The sequence below is a fragment of the Taudactylus pleione genome, unplaced genomic scaffold (assembly GCF_031769625.1).
Source record: "Taudactylus pleione unplaced genomic scaffold, aTauple2 ptg000129l, whole genome shotgun sequence".
NCBI lineage: Eukaryota > Metazoa > Chordata > Amphibia > Anura > Myobatrachidae > Taudactylus > Taudactylus pleione.
In genome coordinates, this window is record NW_028284531.1 from 22,188,937 (window position 1) to 22,213,621 (window position 24,685).

At 43.3% G+C, this 24,685-nt stretch overlaps 1 protein-coding gene across 1 annotated transcript in view; it reads right to left on the minus strand.

Moving 5' to 3' along the window:
• Positions 1–24,685, minus strand: part of RHCG (Rh family C glycoprotein) — a 118,001-nt gene that overhangs the window by 11,975 nt on the left and 81,341 nt on the right. Inside the window, exons 4-8 of the mRNA XM_088473033.1 lie at positions 14,184–14,331; positions 10,615–10,781; positions 8,465–8,602; positions 7,565–7,701; positions 6,273–6,397 (exon numbers count right to left, since the gene is read on the minus strand). Of these exons, the coding sequence (XP_088329159.1) occupies positions 6,273–6,397; positions 7,565–7,701; positions 8,465–8,602; positions 10,615–10,781; positions 14,184–14,331 (715 nt within the window). The remainder of the gene's footprint in view (positions 1–6,272; positions 6,398–7,564; positions 7,702–8,464; positions 8,603–10,614; positions 10,782–14,183; positions 14,332–24,685) is intronic.

Below are 24,685 nucleotides of genomic sequence, written 5' to 3' on the forward strand. Positions count from 1 at the left end.
ACAATTCACAAAGACAGAAAAATAATGAACAATATTTTAATTGTTTGTGTAGCACACTTTGAGGGTGTCACCACCCTTTAACAGACAGACGCACGCTTGTCGCTGCTGCTTTAAGGATGCAGGTGCGGCTACAGCCCACACATTTCACAAAGACAGAAAAAAAAAGAACAATATTTTAATTGTTTGTGTAGCACACTTTGAGGGTGTCACCACCCTTTAACAGACAGACGCACGCTTGTCGCTGCTGCTTTGAGGATGCTGGTGGAATCTAGACGGGATTTGGAACCGAGGACACACTACCTCCATCAATTGTCTAAATCCCACTGCACTAATGGCGGATACCGGACGCACGTCTAACACCAACATAGCAGTCAAGGCCTCAGTTATACATTTTGCTTCAGGATGACTGCTGTCGTACTTCATCCTCATCGCTAGGGACTGTTGGAGGGTCAATTGTTTAGTAAAAGTAGTGATGTTCCTACTTCCTCTCTGGGATGATGAACAACTCCCAGCAGCACCAACAGCACTAGGAGGAAGTGGTTCTTGATCTTTCCCTATTTTATTTTTATCGGAGAAAGTTTGGTCCTCCATTTATGTTATATTGATATATACGTGCGGCTAAAGCGCACACAAACACAGAAAATATTTTTTTATTTTTGCTGGAGAGTAGTGCACTTTGTGGGTTACACCACCCTTTAAGAAATGAGCCAGCCGGCTCTTTACTTATGGGACACAGGCACACGCTTGGCGCAGCTCCTTTGTTGATGCACGTGCAGCCACAGTGCACACAAGTCACAAACACAGAAAATATATATTTTTTTGTTTTGGAGTGTACTTTGGGGGTTACAGAACCCTTTAACGGTCAAGCCAGCCGGCCCTTTACTTATGACACAGGCGCACGCTTGGCACTACTTTGTTGATGCACGTGCGGCTACTGCGCACACAATTCACAAACACAGAAAATTATTTTTTTTTTGGTTTGGACTGGAGTGTACTTTGGGGGTTACAGCACCCTTAACGGTCAAGCCAGCCGGCCCTTTACTTATGACACAGGCGCACGCTTGGCACTACTTTGTTGATGCACGTGCGGCTACTGCGCACACAATTCACAAACACAGAAAATAATTTTTTTTTTGGTTTGGACTGGAGTGTACTTTCGGGGGTTACAGCACCCTTAACGATCAAGCCAGCCGGCCCTTTACTTATGACACAGGCGCACGCTTGGCACTACTTTGTTGATGCACGTGCGGCTACTGCGCACACAATTCACAAACACAGAAAATAATTTTTTTTTTGGTTTGGACTGGAGTGTACTTTCGGGGGTTACAGCACCCTTTAATGGTCAAGCCAGCCGGCCCTTTACTTATGACACAGACGCACGCTTGGCACTACTTTGTTGATGCACGTGCGGCTACTGCGCACACAATTCACAAACACAGAAAATATTTTTTTTTTTGGTTTGGACTGGAGTGTACTTTCGGGGGTTAAAGCACCCTTAACGGTCAAGCCAGCCGGCCCTTTACTTATGACACAGGCGCACGCTTGGCACTACTTTGTTGATGCACGTGCGGCTACTGCGCACACAATTCACAAACACAGAAAATAATTTTTTTTTTGGTTTGGACTGGAGTGTACTTTCGGGGGTTACAGCACCCTTAACGGTCAAGCCAGCCGGCCCTTTACTTATGACACAGGCGCACGCTTGGCACTACTTTGTTGATGCACGTGCGGCTACTGCGCACACAATTCACAAACACAGAAAATATATAATTTTTTTAGCACTTGGGGGGAGCACCCCTGATGGACAGAGCACCCCCTGGACAACACTACAGCACCCCTTTAGGACTGGGACACTGCACAGGACTTTGGAGTGGACACAGCCCCTATGGAGAACTGACTGCACAACACAGTCCAGCCAGCCCCTATGGACTTTGAAGTAGTGGACACAGCCCCTATTAACAACAGCAGCACAGCACAACACAGCCAGCCCCTATGGACTTTGAAGTAGTGGACAACAGCAGCACTACACTACACTACACAGCCCTAACTCCCACCCTCCCTCTTCACTGTCCACAGCCGAGTGAGAAAATGGCGCCGACGCGGGTACCTTATATAGGATCCAAAACCCGCGAGACTCGGAAGGCGGGATGATGACGTTTTGCCTCGATTTCAGATCCGAGTCAGGCGGGAAAAGTCGAGCCTGACTCGGATCGGACTCGGATCGGGGGGGCTCGGGGGGGTTCGGATTTCAGAAATCCGAACCCGCTCACCCCTAATGTATATATAAATGAAAGTGAAAGAAATGGCGGCACTCCCAGCAACTTTTTCCTTATTGTAAAGATGCTAAATTTTAATTCGACGTTTCGGGCACATACCCATCATCATCAATACCTGGTAAGTCGCTGGGAGTGCTGCCATTTATTTCAGTTTTGCATTGAGATTTCGATATCTGTGGATGGCACCTTATATATATATATAAATATCTATATATAATTATATATATATATATATATATATATATATATATAACAACACAGACAGTCCCGGCTCTCCCTTCCTCAATGTACATAGTAATAGGCCGGGTGCCCACACGAATGTATAAACATACGCTATATACTACCCGTTGGTGTGGCACTCCTGGACAATACGTTACACTCAGACAGCGGCATCATCACGGCATCATCAATGTATATATATATATATATATATATATATACAGTACCAGTCAAAAGTTTGGACACACCTTCTCATTCAATGGTTTTTGTTTATTTCAATTATTTTCAACATAGTAGATTAATACTGAAGACATCAAAACTATGAAAGAACATATGGAATTATGTTGTAAACAAAAAAGTGTTAAACAAATCAAAATATGTTTTATATTTTAGATTCCTCAAAGTAGCCCCCTTTTGCTTGGATGACAGCTTTGCACACTCTTGGCATTCTCTCAATCAGCTTCATGAGGTAGTCTCCTGGAATGGTTTTGAATTAACAGGTGTGCCTTGTCAAGAGTCAATCTTCTTAATGTGTTTGAGAGCATCAGTTGTGTTGTGCAGAGGTAGGGTTAGTAGAGTACACAGTGGACATTACTATTTGACCACTGTTGTATCCATATTATGGCACCAACCACTCAACTCAGTAAAGAGAAACAACAGTCCATCATTACTTTAAGAGATGAAGGTCAGTCGATACAGAAAATTTCAAGAACTTTGAATGCATCCTCAAGTGCAGTTGCAAAAACCATCAATCGCTATGATGAAACTGGCTCTCATGAGGACTGCCCCAGGAAAGGAAGACCAAGAGTTACCTCTGCTGCAGAGGATAAGTTCATTAGAGTTACCAGCCTCAGACACCGCTACTTAACAGCACCTCAGATTAGAGACCACATAAACTCTTCACAGAGTTCAAGTAGCAGACAAATCTCAACATCAACTGTTCGGAGGAGATTGTGTGAATCAGGCCTTCATGGTCATATTGCTGCGAAGAAGCCACTACTGAGGATGAACAACAAGAAGAAGAGAATTGTTTGGGCCAAGAAACACAAGGAATGGACATTAGGCCCTGATTCAGAGCCGGTCGCTTTGACAGAGCGCTTGCTCTGACTCAGGGCCGGCCTTTTTTTTTTTTTAGAACGGCCTCCTGGCCGCTCGCATAGCTGTGGGTGACCACCCACAACTATAGCGAGCGGCCATGATGATGGTCGCGATGGTCAAGACCATTGCGACCATCGGGCTTGCGATGAGACCCTTGTGGTAGGGTGTCATTGCCGCAAGCCCCAGAGAGATTTCGGCTCTAACAGAGCCGGAATCTCTCCACTTACATCACTTGTGATGTCAGTGGGACTGGCCCCAAACGGTAGGCGATCTCATGGGAACGCCTCCGTTTGGACAGCCACCCCCCGGCCCGCCCACCAAAGGGAGCGTGCTGTCACTCAACATCGACAGCACGCCCCCTTTGGTGCGAGACCTGGAGCGACGGATTGCCCGTCGCTATCCGGGTCTCACGCATGCGCACGACAGAGCCGACTCTGTTGTGCGCATGGGCTCTGGGCCACCATCGACCCGGTTGCTGGGTCTGAATCAGGCCCATTAGACCAGTGGAAATCTGTACTTTGGTCTGATGAGTCCAAATTAGAGATTTTTGGTTCCAACCGCCGTGTCTTTGTGAGACGCAGAGAAGGTGAGCGGATGGTTTCTGCATGTGTGGTTCCCACTGTGAAGCATGGGGGAGGAGGTGTCATGGTGTGGGGGTACTTTGCTGGTGACACTGTTGGTGATTTATTCAAAATTCAAGGCACACATAACCAGCATGGCTACCACAGCATTCTGCAGCGCCATGCCATCCCATCTGGTTTGCACTTACTGGGACCATCGTTTGTTTTTCAACAAGCCAATGACCCCAAACACACCTCCAGGCTATGTAAGGGCTACTTGACCAAGAAGGAAAGTGATGGAGTGCTGCGTCAGATGACCTGGCATCCACAATCACCCGACCTAAACCCAATTGAGCTGGTTTAGGATGAGTTGGACCGCAGAGTGAAGGAAAAGCAGCCAACAAGTGCTCAGCACCTCTGGGAACTCCTTCAAGACTGTTGGAAAACCATTCCGGGAGACTACCTCATGAAGCTGATTGTGAGAATGCCAAGAGTGTGCAAAGCTATCATCCAAGCAAAAGTGGGCTACTTTGGGGAATCTAAAATATAAAACATATTTTGATTTGTTTAACACTTTTTTGTTTACAACATAATTCCATGTGTGTTCTTTCATAGTTTTGATGTCTTCAGTATTAATCTACTATTATAATTGAAATAAACAAAAACCATTGAATGAGAAGGTGTGTCCAAACTTTTGACTGGTACTATATATATATATATATATATATATATATATATATATATATATATATATATATATATATATAGTGCTCCAGATACTTTCAATAACGCACACTGCTATACCATGGCTAATGACAATTTTTCAGAGCCAACACGATATGTCTGTAAACATATCGCTGATGGCCGACAGGCACCAGATATATTGGTCGATCAATTGATCGGCCAATATCTGCCAGTGTGTAACCAGCATTAGAGAACAGTATTGTTATTACATATAGATGAAAGTTTAAATCACCCCTTTACTCGCCAATATATACGGGTTTTCCTGCTATCTTTCAGTTTTAGGCCCATATTCAATTAGCGGCGGAAAGACGGAGAGGTTTTGCCTGTGTGACTTTCCGCCTCCTTCGCTTGTTTCAGAGGCGGAATCTCTCCGTGTGCGTCCCCTCTTTCCGCCTAATTCAATCCAGAAATAGGCGAAAAATGGGAATTGGCGAATACGGTATAGGCGGAAAGTGCAGGGGGAATTTGGGGATTCATTCTGTACACCTTGAAAAGATGAGTTGCCATAGGGAATCAATAAGGGATTATCTGCTAGGGGCACCAGTCAAAATTTTGCCTAGGGCACCAAATTGGCTAGGGCCGGCTCTGTGTATATAATATATATATATATATATATATATATATATATATATGTGTGTGTGCATATAAAATTCCTTTTTGCCCGACACTCCTTGCTGCTAATCTGCTTGGTCCGATGCCCTTCCAAAATACAGCAGCAGCTGAAAACAAACATGTGTAGCCACGGGAGGCCGCTCTCAGCTCTATTAATTGAATTAAACTTTCTGCACATGGTCATTCATCAGTTCTTTCAACTGTCTATTAATATATAGACAGGTGCAGCACTTGGGGATCGAAATGAGTTAACCAGCAGGTAATAATTCCAACTTTTCAGTCATTTAATTACAGTTTTCAGCAAGACTTATAGCTAAATTAACTTAGCCCAGATAGTTAAGTCAAATTGACTAAGATACTAATTAAGTCACCTGTGCTCAAGCATGGTTGTCCTTAAAACCTGGACTATAATGACTGAGTTTGGGAACCTCTGTTCTAGGCCATATTCATGGAATAACTTGCAAATTAATCAATATGATCATTATTTTGGCAATGTACCAGGGCGGATTTCCAGTCCGCCAAGAACAAGTCAGGATGAATTGATGAACTATGATGCTGAATGGTGTTTCATGGCGCAGTAAAATAAAATCATAATTCCAACATTCTATCATAAGACCTCTGTGGAATCTAGCTCATCTCTCGATTTAAATATTAGAAATTATTTACTGGTCCAACTGGATGGAACATGAGGCAAGCATCCGCAATTTCTGTATAAATAACATGGGAGCCCAATGGAATTTTCAGAGGCTGATATTTTCCTTACCTACAACAGTACCTCCTACTAAGGCAAAGGCCAGAGACACGAATATACCAGCAGCTTGATATCCTCCTTGAATGCTTGGAGTTCTGTTTTCAAATTCATCAGTAAAACCAAATAATTCGACTAATCTGAAGGGGAGAGATACACTGATCGTTACAGATCAACGATATATAAAACTTTCACAATTAAACCATTAGGACATGAGAACGTCAGCTGGTCAATGTGTCTTGCTATTTAATTATTTTTATGCATGAAAAATCCAATTTCAAATCTCGGAATTCTATGGTGCAACCTGTTTTTCCTGGTCAATATCTCACAGTTCCCTGCTTTTTTCCTATATATATTCCTTTTGGTTAAAAGATGCTTTAAAATCCTAATTTAATCTAAACCATACCAGTAGTTAGGTACAAAAGATATTTGTCATAATACAATTTTGATATATGACCTATATATTAAGTTATGAACATTTGTAATCATTTTATACTGTGACTTCATAAGAGAAATAAGTAATTTCGGTGGACATGTATCAAACTTTGGAGAGCGATAAAGTAGAGAAAGATAAATTACCAACCAATCAGCTCCTAACTGTAATTTTACAGGCTGTGTTTCAAAAATGACAGTTAGGAGCAGATTGGTTGGTACTTTATCTTACTCCACTTTATCTGTCTCCAAGGTTTGTTACATCTCCCCCTTGAACATCAGCAACAGCATGCTACATCACCCCAATGTCATGCATTTTACATTGCTTCCCATAGGTGTATGTAGGAATATGCATGATGTTAGGCTACCATATGTACAGGAGCTATGTGCATTGACAGAACATGAAGTCATACATCACATGCAATTTAACTGACCCCTTAGTCTACTTATGTGTATAACAATAAATTTATGTATGTGATAATTTGCTGAGTGCTTCATTTTCTAATTCTATGCAACTAAATTTTTTTTTGTATTTTGAATGCATAATTGCAAGAGATGCGTACTGTACAGTATGTAGAAACACTTGCATTCTTCGAATTAGCCAATAGGTGGCGCTGATATATTACAATTTACTTGTCAGAAGAAATGAACTAATACGACTGCACTTGCTCAAGTAAGTAATCAGAACAAATAATAATACTGTATGTACTCAATTAAATAATTACACAAATAACAATACCTGCCTGGTCCATTGAATATTTTTAATGAATCACAAAGTGAAAATAAATAAAGCTTATAATGATATGTTTCCCCCTTACATGAAAACTGCACTTATTAGCATTGCTTTTTTTTTTCCCCCACTTCATGTATCTCACCCTGGCTGTGTATAAACAGCAGAGGTGGCCGATGCCGCTGTTACTGCTCCCACAATACCTCCAATTATTCCTGGCATTCCATGGAGATTGTGGACTCCGCAGGTATCTTGGAGGTTTATTGTCTTGGACAAAAGAGGCTGCAACACATGATTATAAAGACTATTTTATATTAGGAAATAGTAAACAAATAACAATAAAAGGATTACAAAAACATACATATTTTTATGTAACTTGAGTACAGCTCTTTAAATGGTCAGTCAGCTGAACAATTGTTTTATATTGATTTTCCTTCACTATTGTGTGGTGCTATATTTAAGGTAGTGAAATGACCAGTCTTTAATAGGGCATGCAGTATTTCCATCCCCTTCCTAACCTCCCTCCCACTTGCTATACAACAGCACATTCTGACATGTGTTGGAAACAATGGGGGTACAGTTTGCACAGGTATTGTTATTTCTACTATTAAAAGCATCAGGGCCGTAGCTAGGGTAGTGTGGCCGGTGCCATCGCACAGGGCACCACAGGTCAGAGGGCGCTGTTTGGGCCTGTCAAATTTCTGTTTATTATCATTCTCACTTCCTCTTATTTCATCCCCAGCATCTCCTGGCCTCCAAATCTCTTCCCTGGCCCTTCCCCATGAGGCCATTCCCCTTTTTTGGGTGTATTATGTCCCTTTGAAAAATGAGGGGGGCGCCAATGCTCTTTCTGGCACAGGGCACCAAAAAGTCTAGTTACAGCTCTGAAAAGCATTATGGGTTATTTTGCAAATATGAAACATTAAATGAAAGTTTGTAGGTAGGGCCACAATATTTGTATACTTTCATTAACATTGTGAGCACCTTTTTGTCTGTGCCACTGTCCTAAAGTTCATAAAGAAACAAAATAAACAATGTTCCTTACCGAAAGGTAGGCATATCCAAGAGAAGAAACAATTCCACATATAAATCCAACAATCAGAGACCCATATGTGGTGAGCATCATTTCTGCAGCTGTCCCAACAGCGACCCCTCCAGCCAAGGTCGCGTTCTGAATGTAGACCTGCAAGAGACACCCCCTGTGAGAACTCCAGGACTTACTGCAGTGGGACAAAATAACTTACTGTGGGGACTTTGGAATCCAGCACAGCACAGCAATAGGAGGGACGGAAACGTAAAGAAATAATAACTAATAGATAGTATCTTCTGGACCTGGTAACAATTTTAGTGGAACATAAAGTGGCGATCCTTGGAGATAGGTGAAACCTATTATATAGCATTCCTATAATAGCATAGCCAGTTTCATCAGCTGCCCAGTAAATAGCAAGCATTCTATTTTCTCCAAATATTCATAGTCTATACATATCCCTATTTGGTGGGGCATTCAAAGGAAGTTAAAGCGACAGACATGCACTATGGGGCCCACTTATCAATAATCTGGGCGCAATATTAGCCCCAAACTCACATTGTAGGATGCGATTATACTGCCCACACGTCCCTGCGATGTACTTGGAGTGAAGAGAACCCGTCATCGGTCTCTTCACACCTGTGCCGGGACTCCTTCGCATGCGGGGTCTATTGACCATGTAAGCGTTGCAACCATTGCTGGGGAGGATTCCGGAGGAAGCCTCTCTCTGTAAATATTTAAAAGTGTAGCCCGTAGGCTACAGCAGCACAATGCCATCTTCAGATGGCGTACACTGCTGGGGCCAAACTCTGGACTGCTTAGCATTCCCGGGGCTTGGTAAATCTGACAGCATTGCATCCCCTATAAAAAGCTATGGGGGCTGTGGCTACTGTCGGAAATGGGGGGACCACAGTGATCCATCCTTCACACATTGGGGTAATAGTATATATTTGCGAGTATCCCCCGTGTTTTCATGGAATATGCTGCAAATATTTAATAATAATTAGGTCTCTAAATGTGGTTGGAAAAAAAGCTCTTGATTCTGACATTTCAGTCTCAGGGCTATATTTACTAAGTGGTGGGTTTGGATAATCTAGGTGATAGTGCCAATAGATGCAGTCTGTCCATACATAATTTGGCAACCCACACACCACATGTATTTGTAATGCTGGGTGTAACACGCCAATGGACGGTGCATGGTATGCATGTTAATTCGATGGATTATTAAACTGGTTTCACGTCCGCGATAAATTTTTGCATGCCGAAATTTCCGCTGACATTGTGTGTTTTGGACAGAGAAACTTTTTGTACAGGCCCCCGCTATTCGTCCTAATCAATTCCAAACCACGTGAAAACGGCAAGCGGCGAATTCGGAACAGGTGGAAAGTGCTGTCAGAATTGGGGAAACCTGCCAGAACACCCCCTAAAGATGCACTAACATTGGGGATCAATGTAGATGTGGCCGAATAGCCCTAATAAAGCTATTTGGGGTACTTAAGTTGTGCCAATAGCTTCTTATTAGCGTCTTGCACAAGTGGTGAAGAATGGCATAAAGCAGTATTTTCCTGTCAAATTTGGGGTACTTGAAAATGGGTGCTAGTTAATTTTAAAGTCTTAAAAGTGAAGTTCAAAAAATTGTGAAAACCCCCCTGCTGCAAGCACCTGCAATCAAAAAAACACCTGACCCATCCTTGAAGACCCCACAAAAGTCTATTTCGCTAGTTTTTATGCGTGTACCCCAACTTTGCACTTGTTCGCCCTCAAAATGAAAGTACTTTTTTTATTTGTTCTTAAGTTTTTTTAGGGACTTTTTGACGCAGTTATCCTTTGGGGGGCTGTTCCAAGGGTTCTGAGTGGTTTGCCCACCTTTGCACCCCAAAATAATGTTTTTGCACTTTTTTCTCCACCTATTCAGAGGCTAATCTTTTTTGCCTATTACATTGCATTGACTTTCAGCGGACGCAAAAAGTATTTGGAATTGAATACAGAGATAAGTTTCTGACACGCGAAAAGCCGTGATCGGCGATACTTTTCTATCTCGGCTTTTGCGGCTAATTGAATATGGGCCTTTATTTGATAAATTGGTAATATCATGTACACATCATTAATTATAATAAACTCACATTAAGGATCCATGACAAATGATGGGACTAGGACAGGACACTTACCATTTCTAATTTACCCTTTTTATTTACTGCGCTGGATATGGCGACTGTTGTCAGAACGCAGGAAGCCAAAGAACAGTATGTGTTAATGGCAGCTCTATGCTGAGCATCTCCATGGTGAGAAAGTGCAGAATTAAAGCTGGGCCAATACATCCAAAGAAACAGTGTTCCTGCATTCACAGAAAGGGCAGAGGTCAGCATAAGTCACTGTGATCCGAGTTGTCTTGTCTTTCAATGAGACCTTAAGCTAGGTACACACTAAACGATTTGTGTACCCAGCGATGTTGCCAATGATCCCAGCGCCGAGGGGTCGACATATCGGATGGTCCTTACACAGTGGGCAATCTGGTGCCTGACCGCTCGATATGCCGCCCCCCCCACATAGCGATGCATGAGATCGTCAGCCGCATCACCTGATCTTACATGCTGCATATAAGATCAGGCGATGAGGCTGACGACCCCACGGGAGCGCGCACTACACGATGTAGTGCATACACACTACACATTTTGAACGATTTGTCGTTCCGATGTGTTGGAATCTGCCAGATCGTTAAAAGATATCATGTAGTGTGTAGGAGCCATAAGAGCTGCCTGGCACAGCGCTAGACAGACACTCCATATGCAGTACGTAAGTGCTCAGATAGGATCATAAAACAGATATTTATATAATAAATATAAACAGGTATAATATACATTGCAAAAGACATATTAAGAAGTTTATTTGAAAACCTAATCTATTCCAGAGGCGTACTAACATCTATGGATCCCGTGTGCAGGACTTCACCATCACCATTTTCCGATGTCACCATCTTCTGTGTGATATTTATGGCACATGCCGTGGCTCTGGCACAGAGCTAATACTTGTGCCGGCTCCATCTTTCTGAACATATCATCCATAAGATTGCGCCCCAGGCAGATGAAATGCGGAGGGGTCCTGCTGCAGACACACTGGAGTCTACCCCCCCCCATCCCCTCACCACACTCCCTGCATCCATTATAGATATGTAATTGACTTATTTTAATGATAGTCTTTAATCAAGTGGGCGGTGGAGGCATTTATGAAGCTGGTGCAAAATGAAATATTTTTGCCAACATTTTGTAAACTGTACTTGAAAGACAGAATCTGGATGATCAGGAGAATCCTGTTACTTCACACTAGTTTTTATATATTACCCAATAATAATGGGGTCTACTGTATGTATAAATAGGCTCCTGACATTCCTTCAGTAGGGTTTATTTAAAAAAAAAAAAAGTTATTGCCACAATTTACTAAAACATATATTGTTGGGGCAGCTGAGCGATACAATGCTGCTTTGGCATTACTGGCCAAGAACACTAAGGGCTAACATGCCACTTTGCAGGGCAGAGTTTGCAGGTGTGCCCATGTGTAGGCCAGCTTCCAGACCCCAGCAGTTACTCTCCCATTTCTACAAGGCCCAAAGAGTACCCAATCTCCCAAGAGCAAAAATCTCCTCAGTCTTGATAAACGAGTAAAATAGACACTCAGGCCCCTCACTCTGACAACCCTTACCCCGATCACGACTCCCTTCTCTCTTTCTCCAGCATTGTCAGCCATTACTGTGGGTGGGTGGGGGGGTGTTTGCCACAAGCCCCCTCTCAGGGGGAGCATATCCCTCTCAGGCAGTGGCGGATCCAGGGGGGGGGGGGGCGATTGGAACGATTGCCCCCCCCTAGCACAGTTTGTCCGACCTTTATCATCTCTCTCCTCTGCATCATTAAGTTCAGAGGAGAGAGATGATAAGGGCTGTGCTGTGATCGGAGCTCCCGTCTCCCAGTTAGGGGGATGTGTCAGTGACAGGCTGTCACCTGACCCAAGTGCCTCGGAGGATGCGATCACCGCCGGCTCCTCACACCCTGTGATCAGTTGTGTGGTCTAAAACACCGGAGCAGTGGAGGTAAGTGAAAGTAGAGGGGGAAATGGGGGATCACGGGGGGGTTTGCCGCGAGGGGGGGTAGCGGGGGGTTGCCACAAGGGGGGGGAGGTCGAGGGAGGGTTGCCGCGAGGGGGGGTGGGGGGACTGCCGCGAGGAGGCGGGGGGGTGGAATTAATCATTAACCCGCCCCCCTAATACACCAGTCTAGATCCACCCCTGCTCTCAGGACATGCCATTTTCAAATATTACATAGGTAGTGTAGGACAGTTACAGTTGCCAGCTGACGTTGTTACAGTGACTAGTATATTTTCGCATAGCTGTCTTCTGATGTCTCTCACCATAACTGTTTTATAATTGAAGGCTGATAATGCTGCTACCTAACAACAGCCACCTGCACTTTCCTCAATACAGTTGTTATTTCGCTACTTTATGTTTCATGTGTTGGCCACACCTCTTAGATTGTAAGCTCATTTTTACAGGGACATCTTTAACTTCTGATTCACAAAACATGGTGTGCCCATACACCGCATGTTGTGTCTAAAGTGGCAAGTAGGTGTGTGCATGCTGCATCTTGTGCGAACGGAGTACAGCATGAAATAGGTGTTTCTAGATGACAGCTGGGTGATGAGTATCAAGACACAGAGTGGATATTTCTGATGGGAGTGTTGTGGGAGTGTATGTACATGAACAGTTGTGTCTGATACTAATGATCACAGAGCCTGATTCAGCTGTGGGAATACAGTGAGAAATAGCACTTAACTGTGAACCTGAACAAACCATGTTCCAATGCAAGGGGTGTAAATACATACATTTTTTTTTGCATGTGGGGTAAATACTGGCTACTTTTGATTGTAACCCATAAATACTGCACAGCTTTATTATTACTCTACAATGTAGATGTCAGTTTGGGCACCTCCCTCCCAAATCTAAATCTCTCTGCACATTTTAAATTTGCTCCACCTGCAGTGCAGCATGGTATCACCAAGATGATCTGCTGAGTGAGATATCTCTCTCTATTTCCAAAGCTGAACCAGGCCCACAGTTCCATCTACGGACCCTAGAACAGTGGGCGGGATAGGCTTACACTCACATGCACAGATTTGCGAAACTAAGTACAATGCCGTAGGGGTAGGTAAAAGTGGACGCAGAAGTGTGTGACTCAGGCCCTATGCATCTAACCTAAATAGATACTTCTAATCACGTATCATAAATATGGAAAACATTTTTGGCATTTTATTCTATTTAGTCATTTGAAGCAAGTTGCACAATGAGATATGCGGCAAATGGCAAATTGTACTGTATCTGGCTGTGCTCTGAACTTGTGGAAGGAACCAAATTCTACAATATGTTTTGTCCTTTGTGTTCAGAATAAGACTAAAGGTCAACTTCCAAATCAAATTAAATTCATGCTCAATAAAATGCTAAGTATCTGTATGATTATTAACCCCATTTTTTGAACAGGAGCAATCCGTCTACGTGCCACATGCATCTGTGATGTCACTACATACTAAGTGCCACATGCATCTGTGATGTCACTACATACTAATGAGCTAATACTGTATAGTGGCTGCATTCACCCTGCAGGTAATCAGTAAATGACACAAATACTTAGCTGATACCCATCTACCTGAAATGTGGAACAAACAGTACTTGGAAATATGAGACAGAGTAACTCACCAATCATGGAGAACAGATCAGAGACATACGATGACCCTTCCTTGTTGTTATTTTCTTTCAAATGTGGACGCTGTAAGATCCATGTCACTGTTAATCCAAAATATGCCCCAAATGTGTGGATAATCATAGAGCCACCAGCATCGATAACCTGTGAGCAGAAATAGTGACTCAGAATAGGACATCAACATTACACAGTGTACATAATGGGCCTGATTCAGCAGTGGTCTACGCAGGCACCTTACCCGTACTGTGCGTGTTCTGTACAGGTCCTGCATGTTTGATAATCTGTTGCAGTTTGTGGGCAGGGAGGGGGCGGCAATGGCATCCGTTTCCAAAAATGGAGGTGTGTCACCCGCCTTTGGGGGGGAGGGGAGAGGCCAGGATCTCTATTGGCTGACATAGATCTTCTAGCCTCTTTCTCTCATCTGCAGTGGCCAGCTTGCGGCTTGAGTGACCCCATGGGTTACTTAGCTGGCCAATGTTCTCGCAGATTACCTGATGCTGCGTTGTACAATGCAGCTCGGATAAGTAATGCATGCGGGAGGTCAGCACAATAGTATAACCTGATAACCAGTACAACCACTAAGCACAGAGTAAAACAGAATAGGTAACTTGCATGCACTGTCCCAGCGGTATGATGGAATGAAGACCGCTGCTACACTCACCGGCTCTGCACTGAGGAGTAGTAACTTGGTATGCAGTGTGGAAGCTGCTGCACTGATAGATGAACATACACTGCGGCAGATGCAAGGCAGTATACTTGCTTGCTGAGACTAAGGACCTCATTCAGAGTCGGTCGTTGCGGCCGCACGGTCGTACGCAGTCGATGTTCGCTGAACTGCGCATGCGTAGAGTTCGCAATGCGCGTGCGCAAACTTGCTGTTACGATCAGAAATTTCTCTCTCCTTGAACACAGCCAGGTCGTTAGTTTGAGTGACAGAATGAACCGTTTGTGGGTGGTACCAGGGGAAGGTGCTTGAAAATGGGGCAGTGGAGATCCGAATGCAGGCGTGCCTAATTATGCGAACGGCATTTAATGGGAGTGCATAATTAACAAAGTAGTGTCATGGCACATGTAACATGGGAGGTTTGTACACTGACATGATCATAGTGCTTAAGAGAGGGTATGGTCAACCTTAAGCTCTACGACCAGCTCCGATGGTTCCCGATGGTCACGATTAATCCTTATATCCCTGGAGATGACGTGTATTGTGATCGAGAAGGGGGCGTGATTTAGTCTTACGACCGCTTCTTACCCTCGGTCATTCAGCTAACGATCTCATCTTAGGACCGCAACTTGTGTTCGCTTCATTTGCATATCTGGCCCCTTTCCCCTCCGACCGTGCGGCCGCAACAACCGACTCTGAATGAGGTCCTAAGTGTTTGGAGCAAGTCTGTATGCCGCATGAGTGTGGAAGCTGCGGCGCTGACAGGTAACGGAACACAGCGGTGGATGGAAGCAGGGTTGTATGCAGCATAATACAATTTAATAATTACACATAAAGAACACATAAAACCATATACATAAAAAAATTAATTAAACACAATTTAATAATACATGAAGAACACATAAAACATATACATAAATAATATATAAAATGTAAGATTGCATAAATAGCTAAATGATTTCAACCAGTGGTGTCGATGGTTAGACTTGGTATATAATAAGCTGTATATACATACAAATTTTCTTCATAACCATCCACTGCCTGTGGTACTAAATCAAAATTTAGTGATATACGAATTTTCTTCCCACAAAGTCCTGCAATGTGCAACAATGTTTGCTAAAAAAATGATACAAGTAACTTTAGTTGGTTGCAACTTGTTTGTATTTTTAAAGAGCTCTATTTGGAACAGCACCTATTGTCTCATGTATAGAGGCCACCTATACAGAGAAAAAAACCTTTTAAACCAGCGTGGCTATGGTCTCCACTATTGTATTTGTATAATTTAAATTCCACTGTAATATACAGCATAAAAATCAGGAGAGAGTCACATAAAATAAATATGGCTGGTTAGGCCCTCACCCGCTATTCCATCCTGTTAGAGCAGGGTTTCCCAACCACGGTCCTCAAGGCACACTAACAGTCCTGGTTTTAAGGATAGCCATACTTGAGCACAGGTGACTTAATTAGTACCTCAGTTATTTTGATTAAACCATCTGTGCTTTAGCATGGATATCACTAAAACCAGGACTGTTAGTGTGCCTTGAGGACCGAGGTTGGGAATCACTGTGTTAGAGGCTCCAGATATTAAATGTCCTTATGGAGCTGTACGGGGAATTTATCAGCAGCTCGTGTGGAGCAGGTATCCAAATAGCAGCCGTACGTGAAACACACCGGTCGGCTGTGATCACAGCAAATGTGCTTGACTGTGGAGGATCAGTTCCTTTGAATGGGAGAAGACGGAGAGCTCAATTGTGAGGTCACCTATATCAGCGGGGATTGCCTTTCTCCATGGAGCGGTTTTGATGTTCCACCGCACATCGGTTGCAGGACCTGAACTCCACTGTCACAGCCACAGCGGATATATCACAGGATGCCACTGAATTGATGGGGGACACTCTCATCAAAAGTTTGATATGAGAACCTACATTGATGAGTGTCCCCATCAATCCAGTGGCATGCAGTACGGCTGCTATTTGGATACCTGCTCCACACGAGCTGCTGATAAATTCCCTGTATTGTTACAGCTCCATAAGGACAGTTAATTTCTGGAGCCTCTAACAGGATGGAATAGCGGGTGAGTGCCTAACCAGCCATATTTATTTTATGTGACTCTCTCCTGATTTTTATGCTGTATATTACAGCGGAATTTCAATTATATAAATACAACAGTGGACAGGTCTGTGGGGGCCCCTGGGCAACAAACATGTGGGGGCCCCTATTAAATGTGACAAACTGGGGGTATGCGCAATGGGAACCTTATGCAGAGCCCCCAGTAGTGTCAGTGCCCACAGTGGTAGTGCCCTGTATGCAGTGCACCCAGTAGTAGTGCCCCTTATGCAGTGCCCAAATGCAATACTCTCATTAGTAGTGCCCCCTGTAGTAGTGCCCTCTGTATAAATGCCCCCAGTAGTAATACCCCTGTAGTTGTGCCCCAAATAGTAATGCCCCCAGTAGTAATTGGGCGTGTGCCCAATAGTAATGCCCTAGTAGTAATGCCCCCTGTATAAATCCCCCAGTAGTAATACCCATGTAGTTGTGTCCCCAATAGTAATGCCCCCAGTAGTCATTCCCCCTGTAGTAAAGCCCTCTGTAGAAATGCCCCCAGTAGTAATGCCCCTCTACTAGTGCCCCCAATACTAATGCTCCATCTCTAGTAGAGCCCCCAATAGTAATGCCCCCTGATTAATGTCCCCAGTAATAATGCCTCCCCCCCCGAGTAATGCCCCCAGTAGTAATCCCCCCCAGTAATGCCCCCAGTAGTAATGCCTCTCCCCTCCCCGAGTAATGCCCCAGTAGTAATGCTACCACCCCGAGTACTGCCCCACCACCAGTACTGCCCCCAGTAGGCCGCTTGCACTAAAAAAATAAAAATAAAGTTCAAAGTTACCTTAAGCTAAGCCCCGCATCCACTGCAGTCCGCTCGGCTGCTCCTCTGCACTATGGGAGAGACATCATGACGTATCTCCCATAGTGCTCTGCGTGAGCCGGACGCTGGAGCTCACGTGAGCTCAAGCCTCCGACTCCGGGTGTCGCTGCGGGGAGGGAGCTGGGCGCCCGCTGGTTACAGCGTGCGCCTGGCAAATGGAGCCTCCATGCGGCGCCGGGGTTAGGCTGGTCGGAGGAGGCGGAAGTGGTTTTGTCTCCTCTGGTCCACTTTAACACCGATGGGTATGGTGGCCCTTAATGTGTGGGGGCCCAGGGACGATAGTCCCTGTCGCCCCCCCGTTACTCCGGCCCTGACAGTGTAGACCATAGCCACGCTGGTTTAAAAGGTTTTTTTCTCTGTATAGGTGGCTTCTATACATGAGATAATAGGTGCTGTTCCAAATAGAGCTCTTTAAAAATACAAACAAGTTGCAACCAACTATAGTTACTTGTATCATTTTTTAGCAAACATTGTTGCACATTGCAGGACTTTGTGGGAAGAAAATTCGCAAATCACTAAATTTTGATTAAGTACCACAGGCAGTGGATGGTTATGAAGAAAATTAGTATGTATATACAGCTTATTATATACCAAGTCTAACCACCGACACCACTGGTTGAAATCATTTAGCTATTTATGCAATCTTACATTTTGTATATTATTTATGTATATATTTTGTGTTCTGCATGTGTTATTAAATTGTGTTTAATTAAATTTTTTATGTATATGGTGTTATGTGTTCTTTATGTGTAATTATTAAATTGTGTTTTTTAATTTTCTACCAGATATTGTGGTTATTAACTACCTTTATCATTCATCTATGTATTAACCTCTATTAGTGTGTAATTGAAAACTAAGCGCTGTTCTGTGTGTTTTCTATTGTTATAGATGGTGGCAACCATCTGGTAGCAGCTGCTGGTTTCAATAATTATTTATTTGTATTGGTTTTATTATATTCCACTTTTCCCAGCGCCAAGGGTAATTTCTATACATTCTCTTGTATGCAGCGTGGAAGCTGCAGCGCTGACTGGTAATGCTACACAGTGGCAGGTGGAAAGCTGGGAGATGTAAACTCGCTGGCTGACCGGAGTGGAAGAAGCAGGCCTGTCTGCAGGAGGGAAGCTGCGGTGACTGCAGGTGACGATGCTCAGCGGCAGATGGTAAATACATAAAGTAGCAGATAGAGTCACAGAGGACACAATCACAGGATACAGGAGTAAGCCTAGAGCCTAGAACTATCCTGGGTGGGAACACTTTGATCAGGCTATGGGTTGCTCACAGGACCTGGTTTAAATAGGAGACAGTCCATCCCCATTGGAGCACAGGATCAGGTGAGCACAGCTGAGCTGCTTAGGTGCAGGGGAGTAGCGTGTAGCCAGGGCGCCTGGAGCACGTGCGTGCTATGGCGACCCCCCCTCAAGTGTTTTACAGGGAGCAGGCAGGTCAATATGGGATTAAAGAGAAGTAAAAATAAAGAATAGGGGCAGCCCCCTGTTGTGGTGCCCACATGCAATGCCCCCTGTTGTGGTGCCCATATGCAGTGCCCCCTGTAGTGGTGCCCATATGCAGTGCCCCCTGTAGTTGTGCCCCTTAAAGTAGTGCCCCTGTAGTACTGCCCCTTAAAGTAGTGCTCCCCCATGCTGTGCCCCCACTATTAATGCCCATAAGCAATGCCCCCTGTTGTGGTGCCCATATGCAGTGCCCCCTGTAGTGGTGCCCATGTGCATTGTCCCCTGTAGTGGTGCCCATATGCAGTGCCCCCTGTAAAGGTGCCCATATGCAGTGCCCCTTAAAGAAGTGCCCCTGTAGTTCTGTCTCCCACCTGTAGTTCTGTCCACGCCCTTGTAGTTCTGTGTCCCCCTGTAGTTCTGCCCCTGTAGTTCTGTTTCCCCCCTGTAGTTCTGCCCCTGTAGTTCTGCCCCCCCCCCCCTCCCAGCACTTACCTCATCCATCGCGGTCGTCGTCCGGGGTGTCATTGCCGCTGCCACAATGACTGGATCTAACTATATCCAGCAGGCGTGACTGCGCAGGCTCCTCAGCGCGTGGGTGACGTCATGACGTCACTTGCGCACTGCATCACTGGGAACGCTGGCCTCTGAAGCGATCGGAGGCTTCCTTAGCCTCCAATCACTTCAGAGACCAGTGTTCACAGGGCAATTCTGGCACCCGGCTGGCTGTCAGCTGAGACAGCTGCCGGGTACACAGCGCGCGGCGCCTGCAGACAAATTCAGCGCCTGGAGCTTGCGCTCCACTGGAACCGCCCTCCCTATGCCCCTGCACAGGTGCATCTGATAATTGAAATGGAATATTTCTGCATAGGCCTGGATACAGCAATGAAGGAGTGTCTGAGCTTGTCAGAAAAGCTAAGACCCAGATTTGTGACAGTAAGAAACATTTGATAGTAAATATTTGACCAGATATCAGACATATATCATTTATACACCATAACTCCCATTGTTTGAATTTAAATAGCATGGTATTATATACTGTATTTGTCATGCTGAGAAGCACATCTTGTAATAGTCCTACCACTAATATACCCTCATCCTCCACTAAGACACTGTTCTCTATGGTAAATGTTTTTAGGTAGCTGATTAATCTGACATGACTTACATTATGGGCATAGATGAACCTAGACATTTGGTAATGGGTCATCTCAGGTCGCCAGAACATACAGTATGCTGCCCAGAACTAATTTCTGTGAATGTTGATATCCCAATGAAACTGTGTAGGTTCTCATATCAAACTTATGATGAGGCTGTTCTTTTGGTTAAAGCATTTGGTATGAGCACTCTGCTCTGCAAGTTTGAGTTGGAGTCAACCTTCCGCCTTTTACCTTTATACACCGACTTCTTCTGGTTTAAGGGATTTACATTGCCAGGTGGCTATTTCATTAATATGTCTCAACCTATGGGGTGCTCCATGACTATTTGGAACGCTTCAGTTCTTTCCGGCATTGGTATATAATTGCTGTTAAAGGAGAGTGGCCCATTATCTGGATAATTTTCCATTGCTATCCCCTCCCCTCCCTCCCCTTGTATTCCTCTCACTACTTGGACCTAATGTTTTTAGTCTGTTCTCTTTTCTGGAATTTGTATGTTCCAATTTCTCAGGATAAAACTGAAGGGATTACACATAGGTTTAACTACCTAAGGATTGAGATATACACCCTGGACTCTTGTTGGATATGACAGGTTCAACTAGGTTTGGTGCTTATTTGGGCACTTGTGATGTGCCGCCCCTTGACATGCAAGTTGGAATCGAGCAGACTTGACCAAAAATCTTCTGAACCTGGAGTTTTTTTTCCTTTGCGGTGGCTGTGGAATTGTGATCAACAGGGCTGTTTTTTATGTTAAAATTTGTGGGTGGAAAAAAAGAAAACAATAATCCGCACAGACTAATCTCAATAATGAACAAATAATCCCCTGTATTATCAGATCAGGACAAATTAATATCTTACTATGGGGAGGTGCACCCGGGAATAAATAAATTGCAATTGAAGAAAAAAAGAGAAAGAAACTATCCCCATAACAGGGCACTCACTGTTCATAAATCATACTTAATTATGATATTACTATAGTGTTCATAATAAGAAGGTGATTATACTGTTATACAACATTAAAAATTAACTTTTATTAAATATATTAAAATTAAATCAGCGAAGTATTATTTAATAAATGTTAAATATTCCTTAATCCCATATATGGAGATAAATTAAAATAATTATGCCTTAAACCACTATCTCAAAATTATCAATCTTGTCTTAGACAATAATAATATATGCCGTATTGACAGATGTCTGTAGAACAACGGGCTAATCGATTACACAATAGTGGTCACTTTTACCTTTAAGAGTATAACCACTATTGTAACTCCACGGGTTCTATTTGTAACTGAATTAATGTATCCCTATCTGATACAATTGTATCTAATGTGTTGAATAAGGTAGCAGTTTACCAACAAAACTCTTACAGTGTCCACTTGTCACATTAACTTAAGGGTGCCCTCATATCTAAAGCAGGTAAGTTTTGTGGATCTCTATATATGATGATAATTGTCTCTCATTAACACTGGGAACAGTATGTTTAATGGTACATATAAATATCACATGATCCAACAATTTTATAGTGTTCACGTAAATATACATTATGTATAATGGGCATTTGTTACTCTCAGTGATCCCCCGTCAAAGCTAACACTACTAACAGACCGGTGAAAGCCACGAAGGAGTCATTAACTATATGGCGCAGAGCACAGAATGTATATTTACGTGAACACTATAGCAACATAAAATTGTTGGATCATGTGATATTTATATGTACCATTAAACATACTGTTCCCAGTGTTAATGAGAGACAAATATCATCATATATAGAGATCCACAAGACTTACCTGTTTTAGATATGAGGGCACCCTTAAGTTAATGTGACAAGTGGACACTGTAAGAGATTTGTTGGTAAACTGCTACCTTATTCAACACATTAGATACAATTGTATCAGATAGGGATACATTAATTCAGTTACAAATAGAACCCGTGGAGTTACAATAGTGGTTATACTATTAAAGGTAAAAGTGACCACTATTGTGTAATCGATTAGCCCGTTGTTCTACAGACATCTGTCAATACGGCATATATTATTATTGCCTAAGACAAGATTGATAATTTTGAGAGAGTGGTTTAAGGCATAATTATTTTCAATTATCGCCATATATGGGATTAAGGAATATTTAACATTTATTAAATAATACTTCGCTGATTTAATTTTAATATATTTAATAAAAGTTAATTTTTAATGTTGTATAACAGTATAATCACCTTCTTATTATGAACACTATAGTAATATCATAATTAAGTATGATTTATGAACAGTGAGTGCCCTGTTATGGGAATACTTTCTTTCTCTTTTTTTCTTCAATTAAAATTTGTGGGTGGTGCAGGCAATCAATCAGCAGAAATCTTCTTCCTTGTCTGTAATTTGTTTCTGTCCCATTTTTCAATGCAAGGCCTGGAGCTGAATGCAGCAGTTTCCAAAATTTGATTTGCTAATTCTTTACCTAAATTTGACTGGGTGAGGTTTCATGCCCTTGCTCCTTCTGTTTTTGTGCCCTTCTTCTGTTTGGCAGCTTGTCTACCCAGATTAGATGACATGGCCACCACAGCCTTGCAGGCCTATGCGGTGGCATAGCAAGAGTGGTTTGGCTTTCCATGAGTCTGGCCAGTGTTAAGGTAAGAGCAAGTGTGTTGACATGCTTGTCTTTATCTGAGATTTGTATGGGACTGGTAGGCTCAGGGTATCTGTTATCAGGTCCTTCAAGTGCTGTCTTTTTTCACCCAACTGTATAGCTGGGCTGACTTATGCAAGAGGTTAGGGGAAGGTTTCCCCCATCCCAGCAAAGAGGCATTGACTCATTAATGCCTCTTTCACACAGAAAAGTAAATTACCAGGTAAAGCACTTATTACCTGGTAATTTTCAGATGAACACAGGTATTTGTTCAGTGTGAATGGGTCAAGCCGGTTTGAAATTGCCGGGTCTCCGACCCTGATAAAATTAGACCCAGGTTGACCATTTCACACAGAAAAAATACCTGTGTTGATCTGCAAATTACCGGATAAAAGTCCTTTACCCTGTAATTTACTTTTCTTTGTGAAAGGGGGTTGAGGCTAAAAACTAGAAAATGAACCGGCACTCAAATGGCGAGTAAAAGCCGGGATTTTAACAAAATCCTGTGTGAAAGGGGAACGACATCAGTTTTCAAGTATGTTTAACCCTGTCCTTGGGGTCTGTGGTTGCAGATATTTACGATGTGGCATTGCTTGCCTTAGTCTTTTAGTTGCCCTTTTTTGGGGCCTTCATTGTTAGTGAATTGGTTTTTCCTTCATGATCAGTGTTGGAGGTTGTTAATTTTTCTGAAACATCACAATTGGTCCTGATTCTCTTTTATGCAAAATAAAGTGGTCCATGGCAGGTCAGTTGGGCAATGGGCATTGAGTCAGTTTGCAGGCACTTGGTGATTACCGGGTTTGTCCTTTTTGGCTCCCTGCCTATTTCGTAAAGGCTCTCCCTAGGGTTGGTGGCCCTCTGCTTTTGGATAGTGTTTCTTCTCCCTTGATCAAATAAATACCAGTTTGGCAAAGTGTTTAAGTACTGCTTGACTGCTGTTGGGCTTGAAGCACATGAGTTTGGCACACATGCCTTCAATGTCAGCACAATCACTTCTGCAGTTGCAGCTTTGGTGCTAGGGAGGGGCATTAGAGCAAATCAGGACAGACCTTCTGGTTTTGCAAATTAACCCTGGTCTCTTTTCTTGCCGCTGTTTTTGAGGTATGAAGGGATTTTTTTACTTGTTTTTTCCTTACCTGGAGTCTGATTGTGTTGTGGCCTCTGGGAGTTTTTTTTACATGTTTTGGTTAAATTACCCCTTTTTCTTTATCCATCTCTACCCTTGGTCAACTCATGGCTGCACATTGTTGTTTAGCTGGGTGGTTCTTTGTGCAGGGTGGGCTGAGTTGGGTAATGTTCTTTCTGTTCTGATTAAATTCTAACTTTGTCCCACTATTCTGTCCGTGTATCTCTCTCCCCATAGGTGTGATTTTAGATGGTTTATTGTGTAGATTTTAGGCTATTCTGCGTGGCCATTCATGCTGCGGCCTGCATACATGTCTGTTTCCCAGTACTTTTTTTCTCCATTGGTTGGGTGAGCAGGGCCACTGCTTGTCCAAATGGTGTGGTTTGCGGTGTGAGTCTGCAGGTAATTTTGGCATAGCCCGCAATGCCATCCTGCATCTAGTTAGTAACTATCTGGGAAGGCAGAAGTCTGCAGTTTTAATCCTGGTCATTAAGGGTGACTGCATATGTGACTGCATATCTCTTGGCTGCATATGTGTTGGACTGGTATGCAGTCCAT